Below are 17056 nucleotides of genomic sequence, written 5' to 3' on the forward strand. Positions count from 1 at the left end.
TATGAAGATCGAGATTGTGACGTCTTATAGACAAGAGTAAATGTATTTTAAGTTATGTTCTTAATTTTTGACATAAACTTCATTCAAGTTATAATTCAAGCATATACATTTAAAGCTTATGGTCTATTCAAGACAAAATTTAAAATTTAGAAAATAATTACTCTTAATATTAAATGCGAAACCTACCGTTTGGTTTTGAGTTAAACACAAATTTGGCATAACAAAATCAAATTTGCTCATTCTACTATTTGTCTAATCCTACAAAACTAGTAATCATATTGGAATAAAGTTGTTGAAACATTAAGAATTGCTGTGGATGTTCATAACAGTGAAAGTTGTTTTTGTTTGCTGATCTCGTTGGGAGGAAATCCCACAGGGAGTGGCTTGCTATGGATGCTGCTGTTGTAAGCACTTGGGGCACCTGCATTCGAACCCATAATCTGCAAGTAATGCTCGTCTCTGTTCAAATGGAAGATCTTCATCTATATATGAAACTGTGACCTGAAAACATCCACTATTTGCCTCAATACATTTTCATACAACTTGTTCATAAATACATATTAGTCCTGAATTACCTCCTCTCCTGGATGGATTGGCCTCACTGCAATTATGGTCGCTTGTCCATCTCTATCCTGCCATGATCATAAAGAACATAAAACTAACAGCTTTCGGGAGGAAAATGAAAGAACATGCTACTGCAAATCGGACACAAAAACAAATGGCAACAGAAACAAGCTACACATACAATTCAACGACGACAGACGAAGCGAATTCAATAAAATCCATGAAATATTAAGATGATTTTACATACCTCCTCTCTTTTGAACGCTTTTGCATTAGGATAGCAGGAATGATTCATACAACTCTGTAAAGGGAAAAACGCTGTACCTGGGATATGTCAACACCCTCCCATTTTTCAGTATTAATGACCAAAGAACACATTACTTGTTTAAGGAAAGAATCTCAATTGCTACTACTTGATAACAAGGATGAACATACCTTGACAACAGATTGAATAGCTATCGCCGAGAACATCCAAAAGGGGTCGGGTAATTTCCTCTGCCTTCTCCTGTCATTAAGAATCATACACATCAAGGGTTGCAAGGGTTGCAATTCCAGGATCTTTGATGCATAAAGGACATGCATTCTAACCTTATAAGGAGATGGAAGTTCGTCAACATACAAGAAGTAATCCTCTACCGGTGATGCTACAACCAAATCACTGAACCACACATGTAAATTTGATATTAACTTCATGATGGCTTGAGATTACAAACAATATTTTGCGGATATCAAAAGAAAAAGATGGAAGGGTTACAAACCGAAACGTACAGATTATTTAGCTCAAACATGCCAATTATCTGGCCATATATTTCAAGGGAGAATACTAGTATAGTCAAGGACCTGAAATCGGCTTCGACAAAAACAGAGGAAAACATATATATATACCCATCAATTCCTAACTTGCAAGGATACATGGTTCACATCCTTCGTCCAAAATTGCTTCCTTGAGGAGCTGCAGTGACTGAAATTTGCAAATATGCAAATTTAATTTCATGGTGTTATATATAAAAATCATGCTAAGATCAGCATATTCAACAGGAGCAGTATAACTAAGAATTTCTAATAAGAAAGTTATTTACCGTGAAAGCCATCTCTCTTATTTGCATTCGGAATGCAACTTCGTTAGAAGGTTCGACATCTTCCGGCAATGCAATGCAATCCCACCACCTAAGAACGAGTAATTTTCAACATCGCATCAAGAGAAAAAAAATGATTTCCAGACGAATGTCTCTAGTCTAGGCTCACTGAAATTAGAACTAAAGACCTAACCCTGCAAAGATGCAAATGCTAATAGTATAACAATGTTCTATTAAGGGAGCCTGTAGGGGGTTCTAGTTTGAAACTCATGGCCACCTCCGCCGGACCATTTTCCAAGGCCTATGGTCTTCAGGTTAATGAGGGCTTGAGTTAAAGTTGTCGTTCAAAATCACTGCCTACCAATGATTACAACACCCCCAGCATTCGAGGATAAAGACAACCCGAAAAGTTAAGAATTGAGTTGAAGCACGCAGTCACTCTATTATATTAAACTCTAATAACATTTCGTATGCGCTGATGACCTCCATCGTTTCGCCCTTATAATGCACGATCACAGCTAAGAGCTGAGATTCAATTTCCTACTTATTTCACAAAGCGCACATATGAGAAGCTGGTCCAAAAGGCAATTACCTTCTCTTATGTCCCATTGAGATTGGCTTCCACGCCTCCAAAAGAATGGATAGATCAACAATGTTCCCATATTTCCTTTGTTCTTCAGAACAAGCCAGCTTTAACTTCTTATACCTTAAAATAGTAGAAGAAATTGCCTGGAAGAAAAATGCAAAATTCAGTTGAATCGCCATCTTCAAATCGACTAACTATGCTACGTTTATTTTTCATTATTGTTTTGATAAGCTTGGATAAACAGTATCACATGAAATGGAAACAATTATAGTTCAGCTTCAATGTCAATGCAATGAATTGGATGAAGCAGACTTGAAAATCAACTAAAAACAGTGTGTAAAGAATGTACCTTTGCAGCGAGGAGGAATATGTCGTTCGTGTCTGTCGAACCCCCGAAAGAAAAAAAATAGGCCGACATTAGAGAATAATAAAAAAATACATGACAGCTACAGCTGACAAGTTCGAGACTTACCATTAGCATTTTGTATAAATTTTAGCAGTGCTTCCCTGCGTGATGGTTCAGTTTTTCGCCCAGTACAAAGCAAGGAATGGAATGCTTCCCAATCAGCTTCTGCACACGATTTACTATAATACGGAACAGTATATCAATTGCTTTGCTTACTCAGACAACTTCCACACATGATCTGGTATAAAGAAATTCTTTCAACTTAGACATACTTTTTTTCAAGACATTTTCAATTTAGACATAACTCCCTTGCTAATGATGTCAAGACCTTCCAAAAATAAAGCTTCTCAAGCAGCAAACGTAGATTTTCATAAAAAGAAAAATGATACCCACTACTAGCAGATATTGTCCTCTTTGGGTTTTCCCTTTCGGGCTTCCCCTCAAGGTTTTTAAAATGTGTCTGTTAGGGAGAGGTTTCCACACCCTTATAAAGACGGCTCCGTTCTCCTCTCCAACCGACGTAGGATCTCACAATCCACCCCCCTTTGGGGCCCAACGTCCTCGCTGGCACTCGTTCCCTTCTCCAATCGATGTGGGACTCCCCAATCCACCCTCCTTCAGGGCTCAGCGCCCTTGATGGCACACTGTCTCATGTCCACCCTCCTTTGGGGTTCAGCCTCCTTGCTGGCATATTGCCCGGTGTTTGGCTCTAATACCATTTGTTACGGCCCAAGCCCACCGCTAGCAGATATTATCCTTTTTGGGCTTTCCCTTTCGAACTTCCCCTTAAGGTTTTTAAAATGCGTCTGCTAGGGAGAGGTTTCCACACCCTTATAAAGAATGTTTCGTTCTTCTCCCAATCGAATCGATGTGGGATCTCACAATCCACCCCCTTCTCATTCTCCTCCCCAACCAATGTGGGATCTCACAATAAATGCAGTGACTTAAGAAGGATTATAGAAATACTAAGAACATATCTATTTGATTTTTAGAAAATAAAAATGCATTTCACTTTTTTTTAAAAAAAAGTTAAATTCATCATAAGTCTGCTACATATTTCCTTGTTAAGTTTAACATAACACCACCCTCCCCTTACAAACAATCCATAAAATGAAGGGAAGAACCAATGTTAGATGCTTAACGATTCAGAAATGTCTTTACCTGCAGTAGAAGGCCTCACCACATCCCCCAGAACAAGGAATTGCTGGAGGCATGGAAAACTCTTTGGAATGAGGCAATGATAGGCCACCATTCATCAATGATTCCACAAGCCCGTTGGGTAAAGCTACACCTTTAGAATTGCTGGAAGAACATCCTCCCATGCTTTCATTATTTTCTAACGCAATCTCCTCGCCATCATCTGATTCCGCTTCATAGCAATCTTCTGACATGGGTGATGACGGTTCCATATCACATTGATGATTAGTCGAAACGCCAAGATCTTGAAAGTACAATTTCCTTCCAATTTGAAGTTCTATAGACCCAACAAAGCGAAAACAAAAGCTGCACACTAAGCAGTCCATCTGCAAAGCAATTAAAATGGAGCATAACAATATAAGTGGAAATAAAAACCACCAAACTGATTCATGATGATAATATTTCAGATTTGAAAACCTTATTTGACGTATGCTGTGATCCCACAAGCATTTGGTCCTTCAAGACAAGGTCCCCTTCTTTGAAAGCAGCATCAGCAAAGACACCTGCAGTTGATCATCAGCACACATGAATCAGACTTCCATTTAAGATATCAAAAGGTTAAGTTTCAATCACCTATCCGAACACTACCAGCACGCACAAATTTAAAGAATCTACATTATCAATTCTGCTATTGATCTTCACTAGTGGTGTTTTAACGTAGAACGCTGAATTTGCAATCTCCCAATTAAATTTCAGAAGGCTAGAGGCAATCACAAACATACCCTTTCCAAGAGCGCCATCCTGCTTCACTCTGAGACCACGACACTGCCTCATCCATACAAGCTGATCAAAATATTCCTGAAGACAAAAACTCAGTCACTGTAGAACTACAGAAAATTCATTTCATATTATACGTTTTAGTTTCAAGGACCCGTGTTTCCCGCCTTCCGAACGAAGCACAATAAAGAAAAGAAACAGCGACTATGAAATTGAGAGAGATTACCTGAACTTGGAGAGGTGAAGGAGGTGAAAGGAGGGTAGAGATTTCATTGGGGTACTTCGCATCAATTGGGCAAACGAAAGCCATTGTCCCTCACAGAAACAGCCGGCCTAAGCTCTCACGCACAGAGGCGATAGTTGCCGCCGCCGCCGCCGCCGGTGAGTTGTGTATCACTTGCTTCAGTTGTGATCCTTTCTGTGTGTAATGAACTTAAAGAACTATAATAGACCAAAGCGGCGCTGGACTGAACCCCCCCCCAAAAAATAACCCTGTTTCCGGGTTAGCTTGACTTTGACTATGGCTCCCATCTTTTTTTTTTTTTCACAATCTTTCATTTTTTTAATTTTGATCCAATTTAGAAAGGTTAAAATTTTGAAGTTCCCAATTCGAAGGTAAAATTTTCATTTGTTTGGTCCCGATTGTCATGAGAAAAGAAGGCGCACCTCAACGACCTCAACGAACTTGCATGTATCGCTCAAGTAAACCTTAATACTAATAAAATTCATCACCACCCGACCCCAAATGTCCTCGACTAAGAGTTCATTTTGACAAACTTATAAAAGATAATCATTTCAATCAATAAATTTTCAAAAAGAATTCCAATATTCATTATTGAATACTTGATTCCTTGTTTCCGATACATGTCTACTCGTATCGACATAGTTATGAACTTTAAAGAGAGCCTATTTGTGGCAACAATATTTGAGATGATCTAATAAATAATATATATTATTACATATATCAGCTAAATTTGGAGCTTTTAATGGGACATGAAGTTGCTATGTCAAATATAACACAAGATCAACTCAGAAGATCTTTGCAGAAACAAGAGAAAAGACATGATACACCTATCTGTGCTAATACCCAAACTCAGCTTTGCTTGGTTCTCTAGCCCATAGAGAACCATTGCACTTACAACCAACAAGGCCCAAATAAAATGGAGAAAATATTTTGAAAATTAATTCCATTCCTGAACTGGGTTTCCAGTTAAATGTTTCCAAAGAACTGTTCCAAGGATGGAGAGCTGAAAACGTTAGAACCGGTCCGCTCGTGTCGGGTTGCAGCTACATGAAGTTGATATTTGATGAACCTCTGATGATGTTTATGCAAAAGGTATCAGTAACCACCATGTATTTACAGACGATAGAGAACAATAAACTTTCTAAGGTGATGGGAGATTAACTTACAGCCAACTGCGAGACGATTTCGGGATTGGAATCTATATGCCAATCGGGTTCCAGTTGACGCACGAAAGATGTTCGTCCATTCTCCTTGCTACAGAAGAGAACCTACAAATAATCCTCAATTAATTACAAGAAAAACAAATTGCCATATATGGCTGTCCCTACTTATACCCATGCTAACACCAAACAATTCAAGAGATGATTTGCTTCCAACCAAAGCTTGTGCAATTACCAAGTTTGTAACCGACTAAGCCCACTACTAGTAGATATTGTCCTCTTTAGACTTTTCCTTACGAAATTTTTCTCAAGGTTTTTAAAACACGTCTGCTAAGAAGAAGTTTCCACATCCTTCTAAAAAAATGTTTCGTTCTCCTCCTCAACCAATATGAGATCTCACAAAGTCACTAAAGCATAAGCTGTAGTTTGTTAACATGTTTCTACCTTCAGATATTTCCTGTTATATCTTTTTTTAGAAACAGGAAAACAACTTAATGCCGAAAGTTAAAAATTCCCTAACGTAGCCAACAGAAGCCCAACATTGCCCAAACTTTGTACTTCAGTAATTCAGAGAAGAGAATAAAATTATCAGAGTCATTTTAATACTGTCGAAGTCAAAACAACACAGATTTAGCACCTTGTCTTTTACCAGACCACCAGATGTGAAAACCCCGGCATCTTCAAGTGCTGAAAGAACTCTTTTCTGCATAAATGGTTTATAGTGTCTCTTATTAGAAAGAAGAATAACATATTGCATTTGAGATCAGCAAGAAGAAAAAAAAACAATATATTGTATCAAGCACCTATCTAAATCAAGTTTCTATGATATTTCAAAACCCGTTAACACAGCCAACGCTATCACCAACCCTACCTTAAGAATACATCGAAAAAGAAAAATCAATTTTCCCCGTTCAGTTTAACAATTTTACAACTTAACATTTGCATCCAATCAAACCTGAACTTCAATAAGTTGGTGCATTTAGTACCCTCAACTAAGTCAAACTTGCAACTTTTTCTTGTTGAAATTTTCTGCTCATTAGAAGCATTCTTGTGACCCGACTATACTGCATTGATTCTTTTGGTCATGTTGAGAGCTTTTTAGCACTATTTTAGCATTGTATAGTTGATCTCAAGCACTACCATTACTTAAATTTGTTGCTAAGATTGAGCTTTTCGTGGTATTAGGACATTTCCATGGTATGATCTTCAGTATTTTTGTTGGTTGAATTCAATGAATGTATTCATCGATTCATGTCTTTTCTTTTTTTTTTTTCCAGTTTTGAAGAGACAATAATTAAATCAGTAGTTCAATTTTAGGGTCTATTTGGAAGAAATTGAAAATTTAAGCATAAAATTGACAAATCAAGTCAAGGTACTCCTCCTAAGACTAGAGGATAGAAGAATATAGAGGAACCCAAAATTCCTAAGGAAACATGCAAATGCAATACCTGCCAGAGCAACCAAAGTGATATTTGAATTTTCAAGTTCCTACGTTCAAGGAGATTTATGAAGTATTCAGTTGGTTTTTTAAAACAGGGATTGTGCAGTTTGCCAAGTTTGATAGATTTTTCAATCTCTAGTTTACGCATGAGTGGAGGGATAAAAATAATCTGACATCCTAATCATGTGACAGCATATGCATAATCTTATAGACAAGTAAACGAAAATGGGGAGAGATTTTGACTTCAAGGAGCCCCATTTCTGATAGGCACTATCGTCGTTAGAACTATACCAAATCACCTATCAGAAATCATATATCTAAATTTATCAAGACATTATGCAGGAAAATCATAAAATTCCATGAAGCATTGCACTCACTTCACTCTCATCATCCAGCACCGTTTCCATGAGATAAAGATCACAATATTTCGTTATCTCCAATAGTACTTCCAATACCGAGGACCTCACAGTTGCTTGTTTCTGATGCAAAACAACGTAAACCAATTAGATATTCCCTACAGCAGTTCAAGCACAAAATTTGTTCAGAGAAAAATGCTATATACCTGCAGATCCTCTGGACTGTTTTCCTCAAGAATTATTCCAAGCAAACGACATGTAACCTAAACATAGCACATTTTCAGTACCAAAAGTTTGAATCTTTCTCACCTGATATCACTTACCTCATACAATGTCATTTATTGATATTTCACCAAAATTTTAGAAATGAGTAAAACTTCTGAGAAGATAAAGATGGACGACGAGGGTTAATATTGGTTACCTTTCTTCCTTCACTCAACTTTTGCCTCACTATTTGGCCCAGAGTTGGCTACAAGGAAAAGATATGAGCGGAATATATTAAAAGTGTGTCATGTGAATGGAATAAAATTGAAAAAGCAGGACAAGATATCGGCAATAATTTGAGCTCTTACCTTGACTGGTTGGAAGAATTCATCAACAACATTTTGCGCTCGTAAATCCTCTGAAGATGAACAATCTCCAGAAGATATTAATTGTGCATTTGAATTTAACCCAACACTAGAAGTAGAGCTGCTAGGTGCAGGCATTTGCCTTTTAGATTGCCGTCTCTGATGTCCATTAGGTGATCTCAACAGCCTCCATGTAAAAACTATTGCAACAGCAAATCCAGCAATAGCCCCAACAGATCGTGAATCCTGATAAAATTTCAAAGACTTATTTACATACCATATTACTCTTAGAAGCCAACAGCATAAAAAGTATTCAAGTTATTTAAACCAAAACAGAAAGTGAATTGAGCTATTGTTTTGGCTAAGACGTTTTGTTTATCTTTTCTTTGGGTTTTATGGACACCCAAATGAAAAGAAAAAATGAGGCTGAAAATCTGGTTTCCTAACACGGAGCTTGATATCTCGGTGCTAAAAGTTCCAAAGACTAGAGTCCATTAAGAAGCTCAAAGAATCTTCGACATTGTTTCCTTTTTAATCTAATTTTTCCATAAGGACTCAACACTTCAATGCTGACTATATCTTTGTGGGAGAAATATTTCGAGTAACAATTGAAAGAATCGCCAATTGGCATGGGCCTACATATGATAATTGAACACAATATAATATCTTCGAAGCATGAGTACTGCAGAATAAAAGCAATATTTTTTCATCATTTGTCAGAGTGTTGAATTATTGAATACAAAAATGAAAATCGAATAACAGAAACCATTAACCATGTGATTGAAGCATATAATTTACAAGAAAGTAGTCCACAGCTCGAACAAAAAAGGGTTAAGAAATGAACAGAACACACAAGTAAGCAAAAGAAGAGTAAAAAGAAAAGGCTAAAACAGAAATTGGAACCTAAAAGCTGTCAGATCTATCGAAAAACGAAGAGACGAAGAAAAAACAGGGTTAGAGATTACGAACCAGATTGTAGAGAGAGATAGGGAGGAAATTAGAGATCTTGAGAGTGAGATAAGCCCCGAAGCGCTTGATCAGCTGGAGTAGGTCGTCTTTGGAAGAAGCTTCGGCCATGGGGAACACAAAAACCTCGCGACTTGAGCTTCTGAAAAATTGGCGCGCCCAGCAGAAGAAGGAAGCGGATAGAAGAATCGAAATGGAATTATTGAGGCGTCAAAGTTAGTTGAGCAGTAGAGGGATTTGGAAGCAGAAGAAGGAAGCGAGCTATGGCGTCAATGGCTGATACTGATGTTGAAATGTTAATGAGGTTCCCTATTTTTTCCTGTCGCCCACACGGGAAAGGGAAAGAGAGAGGACATGGTGAATTCGTGTTATATATGGGCTTTTCCATATTGGGCTTCCCACAAATTCGCTTCTAAATTTTAAATTTGGGTTTAATTACCAATTTTATCCTTCCTTTTTCATATATATTTTCAATGTATTTGTAAATAAACGCAAAATAATAATAATAATATTATTATTATTCTGATCCGGAAACATTCCTTCTAAGGGCATATAAATTTTTAGTTACAAGACTCGTTTTTAAAAACCTTGAGGAGAAGAGGGAAAGCCCAAATACGACAATATCTGTTTTTATAATGTGTGGAAAATTTTCGACTACTAGATACGTTTTAAAAACTTTGGGGAGAATCTCGAAAGGGAAAGTCCAAATAGGATCATATCTAGTCATCGGACGGTATGCCCACGTGAAGACGCTGGCTTTAAAAGGGATGGGTTGTGAGAGCTCATATGAGTTCGAGGGGAGAACTAAGCCTCAATGGTGGTGGGTTTTAGCTGTTGTAAATAATCGTGAATGCTATAACTAATTTAAGATCGTAATTAGAAATGTTTCACCGTAGTCAACACAGTCTTTCAACCCTCTACAACTATTCGTTATGATTAAATACATCCCTCTCTGTGTCTATGTTTTAAATTTTAATTAACTCATTTGGTTCTTTTGAGTAAAGTGAATGAGTTTTAAGCTAATCTTTACAACCAAATCAAGTTGTCAAGCACGTTAGAGGCAATATGACACTGGTAACAATAAGCTTATAAACAGTCAAGAAAATAAGGAGTGCGTAGTGTGTAGATAGATCAACATGTCGATATAAACAAATCCAAATGTAAGGCAACGATTAGATTCGGTGTATTTGTAAATTCTCTATTAATACTTTAATATAGTGAAGGTAGACGCTCGAACTCCATGGAAGATAACTCAACTTCTTAAGGAGCCATTTATGTCACGAAGGCCAATATGATGAGTACTATTGGTTGTTACAAGTCCTCGTTTAACACTTCTTTTATATATATATATATTTTATCGTCATTAAAAGTACCTAATTTTTTAAATTTTTAATTACTCATACTAATTAGTATAGGCTTCAACTCATTATAATTTGACAGGTTAATTATGTTTTTATTATAAGAGATTTATTTAAAAAAAAACAAAAACATAATGCAATTCTAATGTGAAATTAAATTTTTTTTAACTTTAAATATTTAATTGAAAAAACCTTAGTAAGATAGATTTAATTTAATTTTTTGTAGTACAAGAAACAAAATGATAATTATTTCATGATTCGACCGAGCCTCAAATTAAATTTTGCGAAAATGGAAAAAAAATCTCTAAATTTTGAATACTTACATAAACATAATTAACATAAAACTTGTATAAATTAAAAATAAGTGAATATAAAATTAAAAAATTTATTAGATATTTGAACAAACATAAAAAAAAATATAAAAATTTAGAAATTAAATGACTTGATTGGCACCACCAAATGAGCGTTGATAGACGAAATAACATCTAATATCAATAATTTCTATTCTCAAGTTCATCTCAATTAAGAGAGTGAGACAAACTATGATAAGTCAAAGTACGTATCATAGGATTGTAAAATTTTGATTTTAAAAATCTAAAATTTATTCTAAAAAAATCATTAAAATAAAAAGGAAAACAGAAATACCAAATATCAGTTAGATCTTAAATGGAAAATATCGTTTAAAGCAGCAGCCAATGCGAAGACAGAAATGACACGTCATTCACGAATCCCACCACAAAATTAAAAAAAAAAAATAAAAAAAAATAAAAGAAAGGGAGTAGATAAAGGAAAGTTACAGATATAGACTGATCCGAGATCCGGAGTTCTCAAAGTCCGGCCCATAAAACTGCTGATATGTCGGCTGACGTGTAAAACAGTTTGTGACGCATTTGAAAACTAGACCCTACACGTCATCATCTATCGATATTTAGGATGGAAGGAAGCCACTTGTCGGATATGAGTAATAGTGAAACACAAAAAGTAAATAAATAATTAAAAAAAATGGAGCAAAAATTCAGCTTCTCCCAAAACCAAATATAAAGCAGTTATTTTCCTACAACTTTACAGATACTGGCTCTCTTCTTCTTCTTCTTCATCGTCAACAAACTGGTTTAGTTGCTGCCATTAATGGAGTATTGCTTCCTTCATCTGGTCGGATTGCTCGGATTGCTCTCCCAAATTCTCGATTGGTGTTGGATATTTCTTTTCTATTAGGTATCATTCTTTTCCTCATTTTCCATTCTATTTTTTCTGGTTAAATTGAAAAAGTGTTGGTTCGTGAGCCATTAGCCATTCCTTTTATGTTTTCTTCGTCACTGTCACTCTTTGTTGTAAAATTAAAAAAATGGTCGAACTCTGTTTAGTTTTTAAAAATTTAGATTCAATTCATTCTTGAGTCCTTTTGTTTTCGTTTTTTAAAATTTCGATTCAATTCATCCTTGAATCATTTGTTCTACATTCTTTCCCGTCTCATCTTCTATTTTGTTTTCTAAAATTAGAAAATGTGTTGTCTTCTATTTTGTTTTCTAAAATTAAAATAGGGTTTGTTCCTCTAGTTTTTAAGAGTTCAAAGCCTTTAGTTTCTAAGAGTTTAAAGGTTTCTTTCATTCTTGAGTCATTATTTTTTTTTAAATTATAAAAATGGCTGACTATGTTACTTTTAAAAATTTAGTTTCTGTTCATTATTGAATTTTGTTCAACATAAACAGTCTGGGTTAGTTTCCGTTCGTTATTGAGTCATTTGTTCAACATTCTTTTAACTGTGGATAACAGTTTTATCTGGTAACTTTTTTGAACTTCTTTTTTTATAAATATTATTTCTTAAATTCTTTAAAAAAAATTCAACCCTTCAAACCTTATATTTTAACAGCTTTTTACTCGGTTGAACTTTTAATTTTATATTAATAAGAGAGATATATATACTTTTTAAACTAAACCTCTTAATTATAAAAATTTAAAATATATTATTAAGCTTTTTATTTATTTTTTATTTTTTTCAAAATAACCTTGGTTGTACAGAAATTTAGTAAGCTATTAAAAAATATTTTTTATCTTCGTTAAACTTTTAATTTTATATTAATATTTAAATAAAAAAAAGAGATATATATACTTTTAAAATAAGCCGCCTAATTATAATAGTTTAAAATATATTATTAAGCTTTTTATTTATTTTTTATTTTTTTCAAAATAAGGTTGTACAGAAATATGAAGGAAGGGATATTTCAGGCATCGACAGCAAAATTATGAGACAGGTCAGCATAAAATAGATTCTATATGCAGTAAATAATAATAATAGAATAAAATTACATAGAAATGAAAGTAAATTTTACTGTGTTTCTAGTTTCATTTAGAAATAAAATAAATAAATAAATAAAAAGAAAATTATAATCGTAAATTTTGGTTGAAGGATTGAAACGGAGAGGGGTAAATATGGAACCTCAGTGCTGCGAGTTCTGTGGAGTGGAGAAAGCGATTGTTTACTGTAAATCTGATTCGGCGCGTCTCTGTTTGCATTGCGATTACATCGTTCATTCTGCTAATTCATTATCACGACGCCATCTTCGATCGTTGCTGTGCGACAAGTGCAATGCTCACCCTGCCATTCTGCGCTGTATGGATGATAAAGTCTCCCTCTGTCAGGGCTGTGACTGGAGCGCCGATGATTGTTCTTCCCTTCCCCAACGCACTCACCTTCTTCATTCTTACACTGGTTCCCCTTCCACGTCTGAGTTCTCCAGGATTTGTACTTCCCTTCTCGATTCCACTTCTTGTACCACTGCCTTCGACGCCACCGCTGATTGGACCTCGCTTACGACGCCTTATGTTATTGCCGATTCCATCGATTTGACGGACGTTGAAGCTCCCTCTGCCGCTGAAAATTTGAATGACGTTCAAACTTGCTCTAAGTTTGAGACCTGGATCGCCGATCCTGCTTCTGCGTCTCCTGAGAATCCTTCTTATCAACCGGATTTTCTTTCCGATGACTCGAATCCTCCAAAGGTAGGGTTATGTACTCTTTTATTATTTTATATTTATATATATATATATATATATATATATATATTTTTAAAAACTAATTCTATCTCGTCGAGCAGTTTATTGCAGATCTGGTTTGATCCAATTCTGATGTGTTTTGTGTATGATTTTGCGATTTTAAGGATGCTGAAACCAATGAAAATAATGATATATGTGAGAGTCTTAATCTTGGCGATCTTTCTCTCCACTTGGAAAATGGGGAAGGGTTGTTTGACTCTCCGAAAGATACAATGAAATTCGAGTTTGATGCTGGAGAATTGGAGTGTCTTCTAATTGACAGAAACTTTCCGGTCACTGAATCTAATGTTCCTGTTGAGGACACTATCGAGGTATGTATGATATAAACTTTTGTATATTTCAAGCAAGCATCGTAGGCCCGTAATGGCTCCATTGCATCATTTGGATTACTGAAAACACGTGTATGATCTCGGTTGTGCAAAGTTTTCAGGATTTGATACATCACTAATAGTAGCTTTCGTTTTAATTTTAATTTAGGCCTCAGATTATACGGGATTTCAATCATCTGAAGTCGATATTTCCATGAACATGATTCGAAACGGCAATTCAAATTGCACGCTTATAAATCCTAGTTGCAAAGGAAATTTCAACATTGGATTTCCTGCTGCTCAGGTTCATTCAAGTATATCAGTTTCACTGTCAAATATCACTGGCGAAAGCAGTGGTGCAGATTATCAAGACTGTGGTTTATCGCCGGCGTTTTTGACTGAAACCTCATGGGATCCTAGCATGGAAGCTATTGGTCCACTAGCAAAGGATCGGAATAGGGATAAAGCTAAGATGAGATACAATGAAAAGAAGAAAACAAGAACGTACGTATCATTTTTTGCAAGAATAAGCAATTGTCGTCCAATTACCATCATTTGCATTCATCAATTTAGAGTAACCATTCAGTAAGGTATCTTCAATCATCTTCATGACTTTGCAGTGTCATTATCTGGCATTTTATTGTTGAAAACTGGAACCTAATATGCCCCATTTTGATAAGAGACGGTTTTTTAATCATTCTACTGATGGTATTTGCACCTCCTTCGTAATCAGATTTGGAAAGCAAATAAGATACGCATCTCGCAAAGCCAGAGCTGATACTAGAAAAAGGGTTAAAGGTCGATTCGTGAAAGCAGGCGAAGCCTATGACTACGATCCTCTCGTGACAAGAAACTTTTGAGCTATGATAAACAATTTCAGCTCCTAATTCCAAAACATATGTCATATTGAACAAGGTATTCTTTGCTCTATACTGAATCTCTCTGGTTTATAATTCATTGAAAATGTAAAATGTCTTTTAGCCATATAAATTTTTGTCCTAGGCATTCAATCATGGTCCTTGGCCCTCTTCCTCAAATCTGGCAAAGGGTGTTGAGTTTCTTGTATCTGTGGCCAAATTCACGTCCTTGCAGGCAATACACATACCCCTTCTCAATTAAGACATAGAATATGGGGTTTTTGATTTTAGATGCAAATGAATGGATTGAAAGTAGTGAAAACAAACCGATAATCTTGCAATGTCCATCTTGTTGTTACACGATAGCGCATTTCAATACATGTGATTCCATCATATTTTATACTTCACAGGTTGTAGATAAAGATGTAGCCATAGCCAGTACAGCTTTATAATCGACAGATAGTATCAGCGATAATTTTGTCCATACAGCAGTGACTCTAAATTGCCCTGAAGAGGTTGGCATTTTCTTTCTTTCTTTCTTGTAAAATGGGCTAATTACTTTCGTATGAAATTTTGTTGCTCTCTCGTGTTTGTTTAATAATGTTCTGTTTGCCTCTTCATTTCCATTGCAGCAATGGTGAAAATTTTTCAGATAGGAGGAAACAAGTGGTAAAAATCTTGAAGGACAACATTGTTATATGATGATTTAGCCTCTTGCCTTTGCACCCACGCAATTCAATGGTCAATAGGCAGAGCTACAACCCAATTTTTTTTCGTTAGTACATAAATAAGATTATTCTGTTTTCACTCCCGCGTAATCTGTTTTGGTCACTTTTGGAAGAGTTCATAGTCTGAGAGTATAACAAAAACAATTTTGGTTCTTAGTATATAACTCCACTCTCTTTTATTCAGTTACTAATCTTTGCATTTTGTGCTCAGAAAACACCAGCCAGAGAAATTTTCCAGCAAACATCGACTGAAACCTCTGACAGCGATTTGTTTCTAACATGTTTCTTCTATTATCTTCTTTTAGAAACCTTGTTAATATCACAGCCAGAGAGATTTCTTTCACAGCCACCATTGATTCAAATTAGAAGACATATTTTCATGAGACAGTAACTTGGGGTTGCAAAAAACAAGCAAATGAAGAAGAATTCCAGTATGAGTCTGGTTTGCAGACTGAAAGTTGAAGATCAGAGAGAGAGAGAGAGAGATGAAAAGATACTAAGATTCACAAAAAGAGAACAGGCGTTTTGAGCCTTACAGAACAACATGTGCTAAGATTGCGATTGTCGTTGCAGTCATTAGGAGGTTGGTTGCAGGTGACGATGGTGGGGAGAAGGACCTGAGTAGAGGTTCCCATGAGGTATTTATGGGTAAGGTTTTGGCAAACATCGCAGAGAATGCACCTAATATGCCTGAGAGCTAAGAAATTAGCACCATGAACCCACTTGTCACATTTCCTACATAAATAAGCATCATCCGCTTGGCAGTACAATGAAGCCCTCGAGTCACAGAGCTCGCACATCACCACCGCACCCTCCGCCGAATCACCACCCTTCTCAGCCACCGAAAACTCCCGGCAACCACCGCGGCTCCTCTGTTCCACCACCCCTCTGCACATTGCTTCTTCTTCTTCTTCTTCTTCTGAATCTAAATGTAAATGTGGCATGCCACCATAAGGCTTATATATATATATATATATAGATAGCAGAATGACGTATTTGCCACTACTTGACAAACCCATGGTGTAAATCACCATCATTTATTTCCACACACTTGTATAGATGAAGCAATACCCCATTTGCTTTCACAAAAATGGGTAATTGAGAAAAAGTAAATTGAATCGAGAGGAAGTGAATAATGGCGTAAACAGAGGAAGAAAGAAAGTGAGTGGCTTAGAATGAATGCTCTTAAAAAGCTAGAGACCCCACACAAATACAAGAAGAAGAAGATTGGAGTGAGGGCAAAATTGGAAATACACACACACACATATATATATGGATATTGGATTGGAAGGGAAGTGGTTGTCCACAAATTGATTTAGTGTTGAAATGAAAAGCCAGATGTGTGGATGAGACATAAATACAAAGAAAGAAGAAATATATATATATATATATATATATATATATATATATATATATATATATATATATATATATATATATATATATATATATATATATATATATATATA

At 35.7% G+C, this 17056-nt stretch overlaps 3 protein-coding genes across 6 annotated transcripts; 1 reads left to right on the plus strand and 2 right to left on the minus strand.

Annotated features, from left to right (window-relative positions):
* Positions 1–149: 149 nt before the first annotated feature.
* On the minus strand, positions 150–5010 carry LOC111448306 (histone-lysine N-methyltransferase ATXR2). 2 transcript variants are annotated; one of them, XM_023087808.1, is made up of 15 exons: positions 4773–5010; positions 4552–4627; positions 4247–4332; positions 3794–4155; positions 2699–2811; positions 2576–2607; positions 2233–2369; positions 1644–1731; positions 1477–1525; positions 1333–1387; positions 1153–1222; positions 1000–1069; positions 812–888; positions 576–632; positions 150–501 (listed from the first exon to the last, which is right to left on the minus strand). In XM_023087808.1, the coding sequence occupies exons 1-15, from the start codon at positions 4854–4856 to the stop codon at positions 388–390; spliced, it is 1470 nt and encodes a 489-aa protein (XP_022943576.1). In that variant the 5' UTR covers positions 4857–5010; the 3' UTR covers positions 150–387. The 2 variants fall into 2 exon arrangements, with proteins under 2 accessions (XP_022943576.1, XP_022943577.1); XM_023087809.1 differs by lacking the exons at positions 4552–4627; positions 4773–5010 and adding an exon at positions 4428–4509.
* Positions 5011–5477: 467 nt separating this feature from the next.
* LOC111448952 (peroxisome biogenesis protein 22) lies at positions 5478–9626 on the minus strand. Its single transcript, XM_023088752.1, has 8 exons — positions 9286–9626; positions 8320–8562; positions 8169–8216; positions 7954–8010; positions 7769–7870; positions 6588–6653; positions 5957–6058; positions 5478–5861 (listed from the first exon to the last, which is right to left on the minus strand). The coding sequence occupies exons 1-8, from the start codon at positions 9391–9393 to the stop codon at positions 5757–5759; spliced, it is 831 nt and encodes a 276-aa protein (XP_022944520.1). The 5' UTR covers positions 9394–9626; the 3' UTR covers positions 5478–5756.
* A 3439-nt stretch (positions 9627–13065) lies between these two features.
* Positions 13066–16578, plus strand: LOC111449014 (putative zinc finger protein CONSTANS-LIKE 11). Of its 3 annotated transcripts, none has more exons than XM_023088838.1 (6): positions 13066–13640; positions 13799–14005; positions 14172–14506; positions 14736–14917; positions 15270–15374; positions 15492–16578. In XM_023088838.1, exons 1-4 carry the CDS (start codon positions 13071–13073, stop codon positions 14860–14862), a joined length of 1239 nt encoding a protein of 412 aa, XP_022944606.1. In that variant the 5' UTR covers positions 13066–13070; the 3' UTR covers positions 14863–14917; positions 15270–15374; positions 15492–16578. The 3 variants fall into 3 exon arrangements, with proteins under 3 accessions (XP_022944606.1, XP_022944608.1, XP_022944607.1); XM_023088840.1 differs by having other exon boundaries at positions 14307–14506; XM_023088839.1 differs by lacking the exons at positions 15270–15374; positions 15492–16578 and having other exon boundaries at positions 14172–14592; positions 14736–14825.
* Positions 16579–17056: the final 478 nt, after the last annotated feature.

Source organism: Cucurbita moschata, unplaced genomic scaffold (assembly GCF_002738365.1).
Source record: "Cucurbita moschata cultivar Rifu unplaced genomic scaffold, Cmos_1.0 Cmo_Scf00010, whole genome shotgun sequence".
Classification (NCBI taxonomy): Eukaryota; Viridiplantae; Streptophyta; class Magnoliopsida; order Cucurbitales; family Cucurbitaceae; genus Cucurbita; species Cucurbita moschata.